General features: G+C 33.8%; 1 protein-coding gene across 6 annotated transcripts in view; it reads left to right on the forward strand.

Moving 5' to 3' along the window:
- The window catches only part of LOC144970541 (protein furry homolog-like), an 87,414-nt gene that overhangs the window by 43,673 nt on the left and 22,521 nt on the right, over positions 1–21,220 (forward strand). For 3 of the 6 annotated variants that reach the window (XM_078910281.1, XM_078910282.1, XM_078910283.1), the window contains exons 39-52: positions 3,323–3,488; positions 4,315–4,525; positions 5,116–5,214; positions 6,039–6,276; positions 7,715–7,810; positions 11,538–11,746; positions 12,175–12,285; positions 12,818–12,917; positions 14,340–14,437; positions 15,952–16,119; positions 17,087–17,227; positions 17,877–18,120; positions 19,064–19,266; positions 20,467–20,541. In XM_078910281.1, coding sequence (XP_078766407.1) covers positions 3,323–3,488; positions 4,315–4,525; positions 5,116–5,214; positions 6,039–6,276; positions 7,715–7,810; positions 11,538–11,746; positions 12,175–12,285; positions 12,818–12,917; positions 14,340–14,437; positions 15,952–16,119; positions 17,087–17,227; positions 17,877–18,120; positions 19,064–19,266; positions 20,467–20,541 — 2,159 coding nt within the window. The remainder of the gene's footprint in view (positions 1–3,322; positions 3,489–4,314; positions 4,526–5,115; positions 5,215–6,038; positions 6,277–7,714; positions 7,811–11,537; positions 11,747–12,174; positions 12,286–12,817; positions 12,918–14,339; positions 14,438–15,951; positions 16,120–17,086; positions 17,228–17,876; positions 18,121–19,063; positions 19,267–20,466; positions 20,542–21,220) is intronic. The other 3 variants (XM_078910284.1, XM_078910285.1, XM_078910286.1) reach the window with 1 other exon arrangement.

Raw genomic sequence — 21,220 nt, forward strand, 5'->3', positions numbered from 1 at the left:
GATATTTTAAAGAGAAATTATTGCGTTTACCAAAATTAGCAGGCGTTTAGGTGATAGCCAATATATTATTTTCATGAAAATGATCATTATCATCATCATCATCATATTATTATTATTATTATTAGTATTATATTATTATTATTATTATTATTATTATTATTATTATTATTATTATTATTATTATTATTATTATTATTATATTATTATTATTATTATTATTATTTTTATTATTATTATTATTATAGTTTAGATCTATACAAACGTCAAAGGAATGCATATAACATATCTTTTCCTAAGATTGTCAATTGCCATTACTAAAACCAGTTCGTTTTGATCATTTGATCAACAAACCCCTACAATTCGGTGATTACGCATTTTTTAAATTGCTGTCAAAAAAGGATATGGCTGTACAGGTGAGCGGATATCTCAACAATGCTTCATTACAAAACGACTTTGATTATATATTTTTACTCTGTGAATATTGATGATTATTGCAGTATTTCTCATTTATTTGTATAAACTCAGATAACTATGTAATGTTTGATTATATCGTTTGAAGTAATTAAAATTTCGGACCCATTTTTATGGTTATTTCCTATAAAATCTAATCCCAAATGATCTATTAAAATTATATCAAATAAAAGTATGTAAATCACTAGTTATGACTCTAAAATATCTTATTGCAACATCTAATAGCATCTTTACTACGCCACTTTGAACTTGAGAAAAAAATCGTCAAAATAGGAAAAGTTGCTCAGTCGCCCTTTCGGCACAGGCCGTGACTCGTCATCTGTTATGAACTAGCGTCCGGCAAAATTTACCTGTCGAACTAAAGTGAAAGCAGTAAACGGCTGTGTCTTCTTCTTCTTCTTCTTCTTCTTCTTCTTCTTCTTCTTCTTCTTCTTCTTCTTCTTCTTCTTCTTCTTCTTCTTCTTCTTCTTCTTCTTCTTCTTCTTCTTCTTCTTCTTCTTTCTCTTCTTCTTCTTCTTCTTCTTCTTCTTCTTCTTCTTCTTCTTCTTCTTCTTCTTCTTCTTCTTCTTCTTCTTCTTTCTTCTTCTTCTTTTCTTCTTCTTCTTCTTCTTCTTCTTCTTCTTCTTCTTCTTCTTCTTCTTCTTCTTCTTCTTCTTCTTCTTTCTTCTTCTTCTTCTTCTTCTTCTTCTTCTTCTTCTTCTTCTTCTTCTTCTTCTTCTTCTTCTTCTTCTTCTTTCTTCTTCTTCTTCTTCTTCTTCTTCTTCTTCTTCTTCTTCTTCTTTCTTCTTCTTCTTCTTCTTCTTCTTCTTCTTCTTCTTCTTCTTCTTCTTCTTCTTCTTCTTCTTCTTCTTCTTCTTCTTCTTCTTCTTTTCTTCCTTCTTCTTCTTCTTCTCTCTTCTTCTTCTTCTTCTTCTTCTTCTTCTTCTTCTTCTTCTTTCTTCTTCTTCTTCTTCTTTCTTCTTCTTCTTCTTCTCTTCTTCTTCTTCCTTCTTCTTCTTCTCTCTTTCTTCTTCTTCTTCTTTCTTCTTCTTCTTCTTCTTCTTCTTCTTCTTCTTCTTCTTCTTCTTCTTCTTCTTCTTTCTTCTTCTTCTTCTCTTCTTCTTCTTCTTCTTCTTCTTCTTCTTCTTCTTCTTCTTCTTCTTCTTCTTCTTCTTCTTTCTTCTTCTTCTTCTTCTTCTCTTCTTCTTCTTCTTCTTCTTCTTCTTCTTCTTCTTCTCTTCTTCTTCTTCTTCTTCTTCTTCTTCTTCTTCTTCTCTTCTTCTTCTTCTTCTTCTTCTTCTTCTTCTTCTTCTTCTTCTTCTTCTTCTTCTTCTTCTTCTTCTTCTTCTTCTTCTTCTTCTTCTTCTTCTTCTTCTTCTTCTTCTTCTTCTTCTTCTTCTTCTTCTTCTTCTTCTTCTTCTTCTTCTTATGCTTCTCCTTCTCCATCCCATTCTTCTTCTTCTTCTTCTTCTTCTTCTTCTTCTTCTTCTTCTTCTTCTTCTTTTTTCTTCTTCTTCTTCTTCTTCTTCTTCTTCTTCTTCTTCTTCTTCTTCTTCTTCTTCTTCTTCTTCTTCTTTTCTTCTTCTTTTCTTCTTCTTCTTCTTCTTTCTTCTTCTTTCTTATGCTTTTCCTTCTCCATCCTTCTTCTTCTTCTTTTCTTCTTCTTCTTCTTCTTCTTCTTCTTCTTCTTTTCTTCTTCTTCTTCTTCTTCTTCTTCTTCTTCTTCTTCTCTTCTTCTTCTTCTTCTTCTTCTTTCTTCTTCTTCTTCTTTCTTCTTCTCTTCTTCTTCTTCTTCTTCTTCTTCTTTTCTTCTTCTTCTTCTTTTCTTCTTTCTTCTTTTCTTCTTCTTCTTCTTTTTCTTCTTCTTCTTCTTCTTCTTCTTCTTCTTCTTTTTTCTTCTTCTTCTTCTTCTTCTTCTTCTTCTTCTTCTTCTTCTTCTTCTTCTTCTTCTTCTTCTTATTATTATTTATTATTATTATCATGTTATTGTTATCATCATCATCATCATCATCATCATCATCATCATCATCATCATCATCATCATCATCATCATCATCATCATCATCATCATCATCATTATCTTCTTCTTTTTATTCTTCTTTTTCTTCTTCTTCTTTTTATTCTTCTTTTTCTTCTTCTTCTTTTTATTCTTCTTTTTCTTATTCTTCTTCTCCTCTTCCTCCTTGTCCTCCTCCTCCTCCTCCTCTTCGTCATAGTCATCATCATCATCATCATCTATCATTTATGTTAAATAAAAAATCATTCATTAACAAGTAAAATCTAAAGACTTCGTTATCGTTTACCGCTCTTGTTTTCATGTGTCAAATCAATGGAAAGCTTGTATTAAAAGTAGGAATGTCGATTTGTGTTTTCAACATGCTTTGCACCTGTTTTTTGTTTAGCAAATTTCTACTCTCAATTTATATTTTCTTTAAGCAATCCTCTGGGTGGGGTCTCTTGACCTCCCATGGTGGGCAGGAGGTCACTTGCTGTGTCTTCTATCTCACAATATCTGTTTTCTGAGTTGCTTTTTTGTCTTTGTCTTGGAATGGGATTACTTGGTATTGTTCCGACCCTTTCTGGAATCCTTGGCTGAGTGAGACACAGTCAAATATATAGTGTACGTTTTGGGAGGTGATATTTTTTTCCTTTGTAATAAATCATGTTTCTGTTATGTACTGTTATATTTTTGTTTTGAATTTATAATGATATGTGAATGCAAACATTTGAGTGTATTCCTCCTAGTTGGATTCTGTGCTTGTGTTTCTGGATGAAACTTTTAGGTGATCTCAAACTTAGTACACTGATAGTCTGCTCTTGGAATCTTCATCTATTCCCTATTTGAACCCAATTTCTTTCTTAATCCTTCCAGAAACCCCAACCCGAGATCCCCGCATTCAGTTCTTCTCCAAATCCACCTTTAGCATAGACAGCAGTGCCACCGTGACACCAGATGCCAGCACTGATTACACTGATCCTGAGATGCTCAATGGGATTGATGATGTCATTAGGGCTCTACTCAACTTTATGGACTCCAGGTCAGGCATTTGACATATAGAAGGAATGAAATTGACATCACTCAGCTCTTTGTTTTTGTTTTTAGACAGCCATTTTATGATTTTTTTCTCACTAAATGAGAGTTTTTATATAGCGCAATATCTACTCGAAGTGTCAAAGCGCTTTACAAGGCGCCCAGGCCAACAGTAACACTTAACATATAGGACATGACGCTTGTTAGGTGATATTACATATTTAGTCTGGTACTCATTTTACACTTGAGTATGGTGAGATTATGTGAGTAAAGAGATTTTTCCAAGGACTCAACGATGGGCCGAGCGAGGCTCAAACCCAGGACCTTCCGATCCAAAGCAAGTGTCATACCATAAGACCACAAAATCGCACTAGATTATATTAATTAGACTATTTACTTTCAAGGTTACACATAGTTTTATGTGTTGGTACGTTATATCAGGCTGGCAAAAGTTGTGAATATATTACCTGAATGCATTGCATATATATATTTGGTTAAATTTTCTGTAAATCTACTTTCATAGGACATTTGTATTATCTTTTTTTTATTTTTTATTTTAATCGAGCCAAATTCTATCAGTTTTAAGACATTCATTATTTTTGACTTATTGAATCTATGTATAAACTTATTTATTTACTTATTTGATTTTTACATTTTTATGAGCCTCGACCAGAGTTTGGAATGATTTAACAATCTAAATTTATGTGAAAGGAGATTTTTCATTTTTGTCGTTTATGAATCTTTGTTGTGGTTTTTTGAATTTTTGTTTCGTTTTTATTCATGACAAAGTTTTCTCCTCATTAATTTTTTTAAATAATCTTGATTCCTAATAGAAAGGGCCGGTCCTTATGGAGCTCTGAAGACATCACTCCCAAAATGCTCAGTACCCAGAGTGCCACTCACCTTGGATACTTCCTAAAGTGTGTTGTCAAGTGCTTCAAGGAGTTATCCCCTCTTGCCTTGGTAGAACAGCGATGGTCACAGGTGGCTTTACAGCTAGCTCTTTCTTGCTCTTCTAGGCACTATGCAGGACGCTCTTTCCAAGTAAGTCATATTGAATGATGGGAATCCTTTCACTGGTTGTCTATACTGGTTGGTGACACATCAGTCCATCTCATCTGTGCCCTGGGTGGGGTCTTTTGACTTCCCATGTTTGGTAGGAGATCACTTGCTGCATCTTCTATCCGCCTTTATATGTTTTCCAAGTTGTTTTCTGACTTTGTCTTGGAATGGGATTACTTAGTTTTGTCCTAGCCCTGGCCAGAGTCCTTGTTTAGGAGGGAAACAGTCAAATGTTTAGTTTTGGTAGATGATGCTGTTTTTCTTGTAAATCATCTCTCTGTCATGTACGTTTACATATTTCTGTTTTAACTATAAAATGGTTTGTAGACATTTGAGTTTTGAGCTTGAGCTTTTTTTTATATTGCACAATATCCCTAAATATGCTCAAAGCGCTTTTCAAAGGGTCCCTGACCATCAGGAAGATGATTTTATGGGAAAGACAAATTGGTCAAAGGCGTTATCAAACTTGATTATTTTTTCAGCAGATTTATACTGTCAGCCACAGCCTACAATCTTTCAATAGATAATTTTGATATTTTAAAAATATTCTCTTCCTTCCCCCCCAACAACAGATTCTTCGTGCTCTCCGTATCCGACTGTCCACACAAATGCTATCCGATATCTTGTCCAGGCTGGTTGAGACTGTGGCGGAACAGGGAGAGGATATGCAGGTAAATCCAAACGTGTCCAACCAGACACTTTAGATAGTCTTTTTAGGTTCATTTTTACACAAAAATGGGGAATGGAGATGGACTTGGGTGATAGCAAAGTGAATAATGAATTGCATTGTAACATGGGTAGTCTAGATTTAAGCATTGTTTTCGGAATTTTTGTTTATTTATTTGCAAGATAATTAATAACTTCTTTTAACAAGATCAGTGCATCATAATAATGCTTTTGTCGAATTGGTTATCTTTATTTCAGTTAGGAATGCCTCATCTGTTAATGTTGTGGGAAGAAAGATAAAAAAAACAAAATTACATGCCTTATTCAATAACATTCATAAGTTAATAGATTGTTGTTGTTATCTTGAACATTAACAATTCGATTTTATATTTGACACATTCAATCCCCTTAAATTCCTCAGGAATAAACACTATCCTTGTTTTCATCATCGTTATGATTGGATGGATAAGATTATATTGTTATTATTATTGTTATTATTATTATTATTATTATTATTATTATTATTATTATTATTATTATTATTATTATTATTATTATTATTATCATTATCATTATCATTATTATTATTATTATTATATTTATTATTATTATTATTATTATTATTATTATTATTATTATTTTTATTATTATTATTATTATTATTATTATTATTATTATTATTATCATTATCATTATTATTATTATTATTATTATTTAAAATTATTATTATTATAATTATTATTATTATTATTATTATTATTATTATTATTATTATTATTATTATTATTATTATTATTATTATTATTATTATTATTATTATTATCAATAGGGCTATGTGACGGAGATGATGTTGACCCTCGAGGCATCCATAGATAACCTTGATCTTGAGTTCAGACCCATAGACTTCATGAGGGAACTCTTCTTGTCCACCCCCAACCTGGCCAAAGATCTCGGTGACAATAGGCGTAGTGCTATTACGGCTCCTCGACACATTCCACCCACTCAACATGCACGCAGCACTAGTTATAGTGTGTCTGCCTACACACAGAGGGCATATGCTGGAGGAGGTAACATATTCACACCCATCCTCTAGTCTGCCAAGTTGTCTTCTCCACCTACGACGCTGCAAATTTTTAACCTTTAATTAATGTCTGCTACTTATTCTCACTACCCCTTTCTCCACCCCTGTCTCTCACTCTCTCTCTCTCTCTCTCTCTCTCTCTCTCTCTCTCTCTCTCTCTCTCTCTCTCTCTCTCTCTCTCTCTCTCTCTCTCTTACACACACACGCACTCACACCCTGAGTGTATCATACTACCCTCTATTTTAATTGATTTATAATTTTAAAACTAAAGAAATATGATCCTAAAACATGTCTGAGAGATTTGTATGAAGGTGCAGGAAAAAGAACGCTGCCTTATATATGAAAGAGAAAAATCATATATTCGAAAGCTGATATCTTCAATCCTATTAAGATTTATAAGCTTCCAGTAATTAATTTTACTTTTACTTTGGTGAGTTCTCATCATTCGTTGAAGCTTTGAATTGTAACGAAATGCTATAACTTTTCAAGAAATTGTTAATCTAGGGTTATGTAAATTTTTCTTTCACATGCAAGATTAAAAAGAAATTAGTTTGAGCCTTGGTCTTAAGTTGTAGCAACAGATGAGCTTTTTTAAAATTTAGACTGTACTCTAAAATGCAATAAGACCCTTTCAGGAGAGGAATATTTATCATTTAACTCTCTCCTGACCAGCCATTTTCAGGATTTTCTCGAAAACTTCACACCCAACTAACACAAATATAGATTTTTTATCACTCAAACACAATAGCAGACAGTTCTTGACTTAAATAATTTCTTTAGTAAAACATGCTCTACAACACACTGTTCATTTTCTTTAGATTTTATGATGTACAAAAGAAATTTGAATAAGAAAAATGTTGGTTATATCATAACGAATGTGAAGATTTTCCTATAGTTGGTATGGAGAGGGTTAAATACCATAATTTTTTATCTACACGCTGGAATGCATGCAGCATGTGTTATATCTGATTTTCAGTTTTCCATCTGCATGGATTCAAGCTCCCTTTATTTTCATTGATGGTAAAAAGAAACTTGATATTTTATTCTCGACAGTTGGCTTCAGATTTCTGACATATCTTGTTTGTAAATACATATCTTTTAAGTATTGCAATAATTTGACAGCAAAAGGAGTTTAACCATGATATTATTATTTGAGTATTGCAATATTTTGACAGCATAAGGAGTTTAATCATAATATAACTCTTTTGATTATTGCAATAATTTGACAGCAAAAGGAGTTTAACCATGATTATATAATTTGAGAATTGCAATATTTTGACAGCATAAGGAGTTTAACCATAATATAACTCTTTTGAGTATTGCAATAATTTGACAGGTAAAGGAGTTAAACCATATTATGTTAGATAATGGGGTAACTACCATTATTTTGTGGTTGAATTGTTTACACCTTATTTTCAATGAAGACACAACAGACGTAGTGGAGATAAAACGTCCCCAATCAGCAGACACAAAAAGGACAGATCGAGTAGAGGAAGAAAGGATAGCCAATGGCTATTATGGTACTTTGGAAAGAAAGGGATTATAACAGTTGGGGTGGTTTTAGTGTTTTTTTTTAACCACTACCAATGCGGTGAAAGTGATAGATGAGATGGCCTTTAATAACAATCACTGACAAATTAACAAAGTTCACAGCACTTCTAACTTTTGTCACACTCATTGTCGTGCTTTAAAAAAAAATGTTTTAGTTCATTGGAAAAATTTATATACATCTCCTTTACTAATGGAGTTCAATAGATTATTTTTTTTCATTTTGAATCATACGACATTAAACATTTGCTTGGAAATCGATACCTACTAATTTTTTATTTACTTTTACCTTCACTTTTTGTGTACATTTATTGTTATTAGTATTACAGTCTCACTTTTTTTGTCCTCCCCAAATAAAAAGAAAAAAAGGTTATAATTTTTTATTTAAGTGGCAATGATTTCCAGATAAATAGCCATGCATTTTTATTCCTCAACGGCTTTGTAAGGCACATTGAGCCTTATATAATTTTGAAAATGCGCTATACAGTTATCATCTATTATTATTATTATTATTATTATTATTATTATTATTATTATTATTATTATTATTATTATTTATTATTGTTATTGTTATTGTTATTATTATTATTATTATTATTATTATTATTATTATTATTATTATTATTATTATATTATTATTATTATTATTATTATTATATTATTATTATTATTTTAAAATCATTTATTTCATAAATATTTTTTTTCCATTGTTAAAATTATTTTCTCCATCAGGTAGAATCTTATAATTTTACCCTTTAAGACAATTGACTGTTTGAAAAAAATGAACTTTTTGATAATATAGAAAAGGAATTGAATTTTTTATTTTTTTTTTAAATTTTTTAAAAAGAAGTTAACAACCAAGATATGTTTCATCAAGCATTTACTGATATATTGAGATATCATTATTTTGCTTTAATTTTTTAATAGCTTTATATTGTAAAAGTGTTTCCAAAACATATTAGATTGACAAATATGCAGTGAACTTGATGTGCATTCTTTAGGTGGAACAAAGGGAGACAAAAAGCTAGCCTAGGTATCGCTGCGAGATGCACAAGCATTGACTAGTCTGTTGATCCCTGTGACACCCGCTCACCCACCAAAGCAATTGTAGTTTCTATGTCATATGTTGCACAAAAGGGCAGCATGACATCTGACTGATCAGCTCTTAGTGCCACCTTAACTAGCTTTTGCTTTGTCCCACCTAAGGAACGCAACTTTGCTGTTGTGATTTTGTGTGGTGTTATTTCCTGTAACTAATGTCTTGGACTTATAGTTATAGTCTGCGTCTTTGTCATCCACCTAGAAGTGTCTTTTGTGCGGGTATGTGGTCTTGTGGTATGACACTCGCTTTTGGATCAGAAGGTCCTGGGTTCGAGCCTCACATGGCACATAGTTGAGTTTTAGAAAAGACTCTTTACTCACATTCTCTCTCCGTACTCAGGTGTAAAGTGAGTACCTGGGCCTCAACAGCGTTGTCTCTGTCGGAAAAAGTGTAATATCGCCTAACAGGCGTCATGTTTCATTCTACATGTTACGTGTTGCTGTTGGTCATGGACCCTTTGTAAAGTGCTTTGAGCACATTTAGTGGATATTGCGCTATATAAAAGTTCTATTTTTATTTTTAAAAATTATTTGAATGCTATTTATTGGATGATGAGAAACACTGTGACAATAGGTTATTCTCAAATAAGAGATGGATTGGCGAATGATGGGGCTACTTACTAGTCTATTTTCTCCCTGTAACTATTCTTCATCTCTGTCCATTTCCTGGACGACTTGTTTTGCCCAGGCCCTGGCTGGAATTCTTTAATTTTTTATGAAGGCAGTTGAAAGTGTGCATGGTATTGTTTTCTTTGTTAATCATCTTTTTGAGCTTTCTTGATAGTGGAAATAGATCATAGCTTTAGCATATACTCAGACCAGCTTTGAAATGTGTTGGAAGGTGACAAATAAAGAAATTAGCCGAAGGTGTGCTAGATTAAAAACTTGTAATATAAATGGAAGTCAAAGTGATACTAAGCTTTTAGTACTAGAATCTGTGGACTGTAAAAAGTAATAAACAAAAATGAATATAACATCTTGAAAAAAGAACAAAATATCAAACATGGAAGCTTTCGTGCCAATGTCGATTTGGTTTTTAAGTAGTTGTATATTTATGTTTTCATTGGTTTTTATTTTTTGTTGGTTGAAGAAGGGTTTTGAGCTCAAAACATTCCGTGTTTAGTATTTTGTTCTTTTTTAAAGCTGTTATATATGCATTTTTGTTTATTAATATAAATCTAATATTCGAAAATTACTATTTTGAAATGACTTTGCCTTGACAACATCAGTGTCATTTTGTTTCAATCACATTTACCTGTCTATTGAATTCATTTAGGTGAAATAACAGATTGACACTGGATACTAATACAGCACAGGAGCTTACAATATTTTAAAGCAATGGACCTTTTCTACTTTTCTTGATTTTGTCATCAAATTATATTTTTATTAATTTATTTTTGAATTTTTAGCTTTATAAAAACATTGCTGTGTGGGCCAACATTTCCTTTCACATGCAACTAGTCTAAACATAATGTCCAACTGATTTTTTTCTTTTTCATTTTAGACGCTTGACGATATTTATGATATTTTTGAAAGTTTGATTTTGTGTTTTGAGTGGGATCTGTTAAAACTAATTCCTTTTTATTATGTTTTGGAGTGGTGATTTTTGTTGTTGTTTGATTTTCGCTGATGAAACTAATTTGATATTTGTCCCTCTTTATTTTGTAGCCTGTCCATGTAATAAGAAATAACATTAAAATGAAAAAAAAAAGAAGTTGAAATTGATAAATGATTAGAAATTTTATGTATTCAGGTTGTTGTTTTTGTTGTTGTAAATTACAATCGAAATGAGAACGATGTGTGAGAATAAAACTTTGTCATGGAAATTGGTTGAGAAGCACAGCATTGTGTTTGAAACGATTTAAGGAACTCTTTCCATGTTGGAAAGCACTCCTCAGCTTACATTGATATTTATGGTAATAAGTTGGGGTTATTTTTTCAAACATTGGATTGCTGGGGAATTGGGCAGTTTAAATTATTAAGAATATATGATATACAAATAAATATTCCTGTTAATATGAAACAAGACTAAAAACAAAATAAATAAAATTTAAAATAATAAAATAAATAAGAACCAATCCACAAGCCATTGATTTCATGTATTAAGGAATCAGTCCTGTATATCCGTGTCATTTTGTTCAATTGGAATTTGCATGTTCTATATGGGGAAAAAAGTAAAATAACAGATCGTAAATTCTTTTCTTGTTAAAGTGTTATTTATTATAATTTCATGTAGGACATAGAAAGCTAACTTTCTTTTTCCCCCTGCTCTGAAATATTGAGAGTTCTAACGGAGCTTTCACATAATGTTTTGGTAATGTATAGCACATACTAGACTATCTATACACAATATTAAGCTATACACTGATTGACAGGCTATGCTAAAAATAATTGACAATTACTGCTAACATTGATTGCATGACAACAATATGATGACTGCCTCTTTGGAATTTACTAATTTTAATGTATTTTGTCAACTGTTCAATAACATTTATATGTTGTAAAGGCAGTTTCCTTCATAAGATACAATTCAACAATCTTGTTCTTGTTTTCTTTACTGTGGTCACATGGGAAATATTTAATTTTTCCTCGGCATAGGTGATGGGAGAATGCGAAGTGCAACAGAAGTGGATTGTCGCAAATCCAATCTGGGCCGTTCCCAGTCCGCCCAGTCATTGAAGAACTTGGACCAGACGGGAACCGAGGATAAGCTCACCTTAGTCACACAGATGTTCTGGATCACAACGTCACTGCTGGAGTCTGATTACGAGTACGAGTTTGCGCTGGCTGTCAGATTGTTAGATAAGGTATTGTCATCATCATCATCATCATCATCATCATCATCATCATCATCATCATCATCATCATCATCATAATCATCGCTGCTGCCACTGTCATTACCACTGCCACCCCACCACCATCACTATCATCCTTATCGTCATCATCATCATTCCTCTCTCTCTCTATCTCTCTCTCTCTCTCCCTCTGTCTCTCTCACTCTCTCTCTCTCCCCCCCTCCCCCAACACACACACACACACTCCCAAACATTCTTACACACATAAACAGTCAGAAATAAAATGTATCTTAACAAACACACTCATAATTTGAAAGAAAAATAGGTAACTGCCCCTTGACATTATTTTCAACAACACGACTCTTTATTCCTACACATATGTGTCTATTTTGCGTGTGCTAAGTACTATAGGTTCCTTTCCTGTTTTTTAAAAATGTCAGATCCTATGCCACCTGCAACCAGAGAGACCCGAGTGTCGGGAGAAACTGGACAAGATTTTACAGCAGATCAAATGGCCAAACTTTCCTGGGGTATACATGTTACTGCTGAAGGCGAGTATCAGAATATTTATTGTTTGTCAATTCGATTGTGATTTTGTTGATAGATGAAGGCAATTGTTTTTCGTTTTTGATCAATCAAATGTTAATATGAGCATTCCTGTTTTATTTTCGGGTGCGTTTGCATATGGAGTATGTGTGACTTTGTAGTCTTGTTCAAAGTATCAATGATTGTAAAATTAAAACAAATTGGAAAGGAATTTAAAAATGTATATTTATAATATTTATTGAATTAGAACAATTTATTAGTTTTAAAAATGTTACCCAGTATTTAAACCTCCTCTCCATTCCTAGTATTCTTACCTTGCTCACAAAAGCGATATCCATTTACCAAACAAGAGAGAAACTTAAAATAATATGTTAAGTGTTCATTAAGAATATAGGATAATAATGAGTAGTGATTATTATTATTTTAAAAAATCTTTTGATGCATATATGGACAGTTATACATACCAATACCACCCCTCTCCCCTTCTTACAATATTGGTATTCATTGCCTTAATCCCTCATTTTTTTCCTCATTCAGGGCTGCACATCCCACTTCACATCAGAAAGTACTTGGAGTCTCCTGTCCAAGCTAGTTCTTTGTGTAAACTCTCCTATCATAGACCCATCAGGGCACTGGGGTAAGTCTCATCACATATTTGTACCCTTGATTCCACTCAAGTGATAGTCATTGTGACTAAACGCTTGAGGTGCCGAAATGAGCCAATAAGGTGGAGAAAAATATAAAGTGAGTAAATGGGACTCATATAAAATGGGACAACACAAAACAAACTACGTTTCAGCCCTTGCCCTTCGCGACTATGAACGTGATGAATGAAGGATTGGAACGGAAATTCATTTATCTGGTCTTTGCTTGGAATGGGGGTCCTGATAGCTCAGTTGGTAAACCCTCGCTTCACACGCAATGGGACCGAGATTGATTCTGGGTGCAGTCGAGATTTATTTTTTTCTGCTCCCCGCCCTCCATCCCCCAGCAGTGCTTTGGTAGCTGGATCTGTTAAATCTGATGGACTGTACTTTTTGATAGCTATCCAAAGGATAGCAAGCAATCGCTATTGTCCATTTCATACTATAGAATCTGGGATACACTCCGGCTCCATGGACCTATTGGCTCTGAAAGACGACCTTTTTTTTTTTTCCTTGGAATACCTTCTAGTTGAGTCACTGTGCCCTGATTTAAAGCAGCATAAAGGAACTCTACCTGGTGTAATTTCTGAGATTTCTTTTCTTCTGTGTTAGCAACCATGCTGTCCACAAGTGTTTGAATGCTCTTTTGATTCAATGACTGTTTGAAGGACATGTAAATATTGGTAAACAATGTGAACGTGATAAGTAGTTAAGATATCACAAAGGAATATTAGACTGATAAAAATCTTCTTTTTTTTTTTTTTTTTTTTTGTGTGTGTGTGTGAGCATTTTTCTTTCTTGCCTTGTTTGGCACCTTTCATACACACGTTTTCAGATTTTTATCTAACACCAGTGCCTGCTCCCTAGTTTCTTAATTTGAATATTAAACTGCCTGGTAAACAAAGACACGACAGATGAATTTAACTGACCTTCTTAAATTTTAGATTTTTTTTAGATTTTGATATTGGAGATTCTTGCCTCTCTTTTTTGTTGTTGTTTTGAATAACACAGAATAAGCGGGCCTAAATATTTGGAAATCACCAAAAGCAAGTTGTATTTGGTAGTGCTCAAATAAAAATAGATATTTTTCCTTTATTTCTTTAAAAAAATTTTTTAAAATTAAATGGCAGTTCTTTCTATACAAATAATTGCCTTGCAGGATGACTGTTAGAAAAAGGAATAACACATTGATACCTAAGCCACTCACTTGTATGACATAGATATTGTAGATTTGTACTGTCTATCCTGGATTATTATGATTGGTGCTCTGGAGGAGGTTTAAGACTTGTCTCTGCCAATTTTCATGACCCCCCCCCCCCCTCCAACCCTAACTCTAAATCCTGTTGTATTTCACCCAAACTGCCATGTTAAAAAATTTTCTTTAAAAATTGATTTTTAATTTGTCTTTGCTTCAGGTTTTCCCATGGTGACCATCGCTTTACTCCCTTACCTTGTTCAGCAGTATGAGAGTCCTGGAGATGTTTGTAGAGAAGCTGCTGAAAGGGTGGCACAGGTGTGCTGGGTTTTAAAAAGATTTGTATTTTATTTTTAGAAGTGTTTGTTATTTGTAATCCAATTCTCCAAAATGGGTTTACCTTCAGAGTTTTGATTACTGTATTGAAATATTAAAGGAGGGTCAAGGTATAGTACAGTTTTTGAATATTCCTGGCTTAGTGTGGCTCGCCTTCAGGGAGAAGAATGGGTGAATTTAAATTATTTGATGAAATGTTGTAAATCAAAATGTTTATTTCACAGCCATAAAGTGTTGGTTTTTTTTTCATATCCACTGACTCAATATTGTATTACTGTATTGGGAAGCTGGATCACGTGCATGGTTATATCTGTAAATACCCTTTTATGTGTAATATAATATAGATTACTAATTTCCATGCCGCTTAATAGCTGTGAGGATGACAGAACACTGGTCATTGAAAGAGCAAATAATTTTTTAAAATGGATGCTTGATGTTATAAGAGAATAAGATTTTTAAATTTAATATTAAATAATTTTTTTTTTTGGTCTCTCTTTTTTGTTTGTTGTTGTTTGTTTTGTTTTTGTCGTATACCTCTTGTTTGTGATACCCTTTGTTGAAGTTATGGACTTTCATTGTGACAGTTTTTGGCTTCATTTCACTCTATTAAGAGGTATTGAAAAAAAAAATATGTATGTTTATGGCACAAGGCCAGAAAAAAAAATATCTGAAGACATTAGTTCCAAGAACATGCTGATGCTGAACCTCAAGTAATCTTCGTTAAAAAAAAAAAAACAAACTTGCAAGATTTTGGATGAGTTCTTTAATTGTTACAACTTTTAGTGGGCTAGATCACAAGTAGATAAGGAGTTAAAAGGTACTTTGATGCTTTTGTCTACTAATTAAGTTTGGCTCAAATATGGTTGAAGTCTTTCAAGAGGCAATTGTATGTTTGAGTTTGAGTCTGAGGTTAAACAAGCATCTTTACATACCACCTTATTTATTTTTTTTGGCTGATAGTCCTGTTTCTGCCACCGTAAGTATACATACAGAACAAAGAGGCTCAATGGATACAAAAGCAACAAAAAAGTAGTCGTATCATTTCACAAAAAACAACAATAACAAACACACAACAGCAACAATAAACAACAACAACAACAAAAACAACAACAGCAGCATCATCCCATTCTTCAGAATGGCGTAGAAGAAACACACAAACTGAATATGAAATTAGACCTCTTTATTTCATTTTAGATTGTTCTTTTCTGCAGTTATTCTATCTGTTAAGTGAGGCTTTGTTGTACACACTAGATTGTTCTTTTCTGGAGTTATTCTATCTGTGTAGTGAGGCTTTTGTTCTACACACTCGTTTCTCCTTCATTTTGTACATTGTTAGTCACTGATTGTTACTCTTCTTGTATTTGTCCCATGAAACTTGTAAGAATTAAATTATAAGGAGTTAAGAAGACACAATAAAGGGACAATTACCTGTTTCCCAAATTTGTAATTTTATTAAAACTTTCATGAAATATTTATAATACATCTTTTCATATCAGATGTGCACTCATCAGGGGGATCGGCTAGCTAACCTGGCTACTGTGATGTCGTTATACAGTCGTGGTACCTTTGGCAAGGACAGTTGTCAGTGGACCAAGTGTGTGGTCAAGTATCTACTGGACGTTTATGCCAGCTGTGCCATCAGTATGGTTACTTTACTGGTTGAGGTATGGACATGCAACTCTAGGTGGTAGTCAGAGTTCAAATTACAACAGAGATGATAATTCTGCTTGTTGTTGCTTTGATTGTAATAACTAAATAAAATAAAAATAGATAAATATGAATATTTATGTAGCGCATTTCCACGGATTTACCATGCTCAATATGCTTCACAATGTTTCATTTATTTCCCCAGCAGGCCACATGGAACCATATTTCATTTCAGTACCAGTCACGTGTTAATTGTCCTTTTGTACTAAAAATCTTACAGTAACTGTTATTGCCTATAGCCAGATACTCGTTCACACCTGAGTTTAGTTTAGTACCTTACCCGAGATCACAAAGTTTAGATCAGAATTTTCCACTCCACGACCACAGTCACCCATCCAACCACTCACCATACTTAACATTGCTTGGCTTCTGTGACAAGATGAGACACCGTGTCACTAAGCCGCCAAGCCACATAGTTGCTCTGGTGTTCTGATGATATAATATCATAAAATTGTTCTTTCTAAAAACATACAGTTAATATAATTGTCAAATGGTGATCTAGATTTTTTTAAAAATTGAATTTATTATCCATATAAAGCAAGCATTTATAAGAGGAGGAAAATAATGATTGATATTCCTTCATGACGCCCATAGAGCCGGTGTTAATCCCGCTTTCTGTTGCATGAAACGAACAATAGCAATTGCTTGCTACCTTTTGGTTAGGATGCTAGTCTATCGCAAAGTACTTTCCACCAGATATAACAGATTCAGCCACCCAGTTGCTGGTGGATGGCCATGAGGTTTGGAAATAAATTTCGACTGCACCTGGGATCGATCTTGTCCCCTTTACCAACTTAACTATCGAGGACTCCCTATGACAACCAAGACATAGCTTATTTTTAGTAGTAATATTAAATATGCATAAAAAGGATGTTAAACTATTTTAAAATTATTTGTCACATATTGCCTCATTTTTTAACACAGATTTTAGAAAAGGGCCAGTCGACATACCATTCTTCCTGTCTCCAAATCCTATATTGCATGGTCCATTATCTAGATGTGTCCAATGCTCCTAGCACTGTCATCAACCATGAACTATTCACGTCCATCACTAAACATGTTCAGGTAAAGACTCATTTTATTTATAGTTGTCAAAAAAAAATAAATAAAAAAATTTTAAAAATTCCCTTTATTCAACCCTAAGGGGAAATTTTTCTTTATGTTCCACTCCAAGGAAAGACTGGAATAACCCAGGCGTCAGCTGCAGTGCAGTATTTGGAAGTGCTCCAGAAAAAAAAAAATCTTTCCTTTCTAAGGCTAGGTGCTCAAGGCCACACAATGTGATGGGTAGTCAAACTTGTTACCTTTCGGGTACAAAGCAAAGACCATACCAATGAGCTACACTGTTCCCAAAAGTTACCATAAAATGATATGTCATATGATTTAATTATCCAAATTTGGGTCAAAGCTGTTGCATAAGTACTAGCTAAATCTCATATACAGTCGTGTCTCTCTAATTCGGAATTCCACAATCCGGATGTCTTCAATATCGGGACAGGTTGCCTGGGAACATTTTTTTTTCTTTCTTCTTTATTTGTCCCGTTTAGGGACTGATTCCACTATCTGGATGTCTCTGTAATCCAGACAAAATGCTGGGAATGGAGGTGTTTGGATTGGAGAGACATGACTGTATTGTGTTATAAACGAAATGTCTGCAAGTAACTTTATTAACAAAGACTGGATTACACACACCAAAATTCCTCATATTCCACAGGGAAGCAACTGGCGTGAGGCTCTCAAGATCCTTAAACTAGCTGTAACTCGGTCTTCCACCCTGGCTGCAGCCCCGACCTCCTCTTCCTCCTCATCTTCGTCTTCTGCCTTCACCCATCACACCTCTCACTCAGTAGCCACTCCCAGTGACCTGTCTCTGTTCTCACACGCTGCCCACACGGCATTCACCCACACATCCTTTGCAGAGGCAGAAAACCTCACCAAATTCCACAAAGAATTGCCAGGTAAGTTGAACAGTAATCTTTTTTTTTCCCCTTCTATGTATTGTCGTATTATATTTTAAATCAACAGTGACATTTTGTATTACTGGCCTTTGGTAAGCAGATGGGTTTTTCAAAATAATAATGCTGAATTTTTAAAGTTGAAAATTGTAGTCAAATTTTTAAAAAGATATTGTCTGAGATATAACTTAAACCAGCTTAGTGCAATATCCACTAAACATGCCCAAAGCGCTTTACAAAGGGTCCGTGACCAACAGCAATACGTAACATATAGAATAAGACATGATGCCTGTTCGACGATATTACAATTTTTCTGACAAAGACAGTGCTGTTAACGATTTTACTTATTTTACACATGAGTACGGTGAGAGAATGTGAGGAAAGAGTCTTTTCCAAGGTTCAACTATGCGCTGAATACTCTAAATGTTTGTCTTTGATTTTAAAAATTCACATGTTTCAGCAACCAATTATGGTAGGTTTCATTTTGATGTCTCTGTTGATTCTGCCCCCTCCCCCCTCACCCCCTCCTCTCCTTTTATTCATTATAACATTATTTATAATTTAGCTGTTTCACCAAATTACAAAATCATAAAGGTTTTATCTTTGAACTTAACCTCTGAGAGTGGGACATTATCCGTACAAAATGAAGATTAGGCAGTGTATTGATAAATGTTTGAAATGTTTTTTTGTTTTTTTTTTGAGGGGGGGGGGTAGAGTGGGGTCACAATTATTCTTATTCTTCATTCTTTTTCTCCCTTTTTAAAAGGGGATGTTCATCATTCCTTTGCCTTTTTAGGCATAGTATTATTTATTTTAAATTATTGTGATTAGAGAGATATCGCCTCACTACTTAACCTAAATAACTTCAGTGAAGCAGATAGCTATGGGTTATTTATTTTTGTCTTTAGTAGTCTATATTCTTTTTTTTTTTTTTTTCCCTCCACAGGACGCACATTGGACTTTACCATTGACTTGTCTAAAACACCCATCATCGGGTGCAAGTTCATCACCCCTGACACTTTCAAACACATCCCAGCAGATGACAGGGACAGACAACCTGCCACCAGTGGCTCAGCTGTCTCATTGTCACGTAAACCATCCAACAATCAAGACCTGGACTCTGTCTGGAGGAGGCCTCAAGCTTCACAGGTGATAATCACATTTGGTGACCCAGATTTTTAAGTTTCTGATAGAATTCTTTTGTCTACAGCAATACATTGTAAGGAATCACTTGAGATATGTATTGCACATACTGGACCTAATGCAACATAATCTCTCTCTAAATTATCCACTTTTAAAATGTGCACATTCTTGTGATACTACTAGAATCAATGGAAAAAAAAAATTATGCCCTCCTGCCACAGCATCATAAGATACCGTCTGCTATGCATTCCATGAAGGAATATAGATAATCCATCAAACAGGATGTCTGATGTCAACAGGAGTCACCCATGTTGTCCAAGTGAGCAAATTGGGGGTTAACAATCTTGCCAGAGGAAAAAAATGGAAGTGCCTGAGGCGGGGCTCGAACCCAGATGCCTCAATGAAGCTCAGTGATAAGGAAGTTTTGTCTGTCCATGTGTATTTTTTAAGGGATTTCAATATTGAATTTATAGTGTTAAATCATTTATGTATTATATCGGTTGTGTTTTAGCACATCTTTTAGATGCTGTGCACCCCTGGTGGGGTCTTTTGACCTCCCATGGTGGGCAGGAGGTCACTTGCTGTGTCTTCTATCCCCTTATATCTGTTTTCTGAGTTTCTTTCTGTGTATGTCTCAGAATGAGATTACTTGGTTCTGTCTTAGCTCTTGCCGGAGTCCATGTCAAATGTATAGTGTTAGTTTTGAGAGATGATATTTTTTTTCCTTATGAATCATCTCTCTGTTATGCACTGTTATATATTTTATTTTGAACCTGTGAATTGTTAACATTTTAGTATATTCCTCTTAATGGGATCTTGTGCTATATCTAGATGAGACTTTTAGGTGATCTCAAACTAAATATGTTATCCTCATGGAATCTACATCTGTTCCATATTTGAAAAATTTCCCTTTGTCTTACTTTTTCTATAGTCCTTTAATTGTAAATCTAGAATTTTTTTGACTATCCCATTTTCTTCCTTTTTACTAGCGCTGAAGTGATCTAAATGTATAGCAAGCATCATAAAAAACCCTTCTTAGAACAAAAACAAAACAAGACCAATTTGATAACTGCTCATTTCAGTTATTTTGGTCTCAAGTTAATCACTTTAGATCTGTATACTGCCATTCCGGTATAATGTGTTATTTATTTCACTTCTGTTTACACACATTAACATTCCATAATTTTTTTTTCATTATTCTACCAGGCCAGGACAAGGGAGAGACTAGTCAATTTGCTGACCTGTTTTGGTCAAAGGGTTGGACTTCCAAAGAGTCCCTCGGTAAGATACAAACATTACCATTACTCTCACTGTTGTAACTCCTTCATTGCCATCTGTTTGTTGTGTTGTATAACCATTACTAACACATTTGAAATCATATTGATTGTATTAAAAAGCACTCTTTAAATAATTTACATAAAAGGTTTGGTTCTAATCTTGATTGACTGCAAAAGATGTCTACCGGAAGTTGGAAGATGACACTTGCAAATGCATACATTTGGCTTTTAAGATCAATTTTGATATTTTCTCTATTTTCATGCATATATGTTGATGGAGATATGTCTTTCGAAAGGAAAAAAAAAAATGAAATGGATTAAAAGGGAGAAACGACAAAGTTATCCGAATCTCCACCAGTTTTATTTTATAAAGGAAACCATTGATAAATGTATAAAGTGGACAAATGAACATCCCGAGTTGTAATCCTTTCAAGTTGTACTTAGTCAAAGCTACTTAAAACTGATTCTCTATTCAAGACTAACAATTGTTCATAATTTTTCCGCTTTTCACTTCTAAAAGTGGGTTAAGCCTCAAGGTAGGAGACTGGAAGCCTAGAGTAGACTTCTTCTCTACTTGTCTAAGGTGGACTTGGAATAAGAGTTTTCCATCCCTGGCAATTTGAAAAGTGAAAATGACTAAAACAATGGTCAAACAGAAAGGCTCCAAATTGCTATACTATACA

Source organism: Berghia stephanieae, chromosome 4 (genome assembly GCF_034508935.2).
Source record: "Berghia stephanieae isolate SIO BIC M18660-M18661 chromosome 4, UCSD_Bste_1.3, whole genome shotgun sequence".
Lineage (NCBI taxonomy): Eukaryota > Metazoa > Mollusca > Gastropoda > Nudibranchia > Aeolidiidae > Berghia > Berghia stephanieae.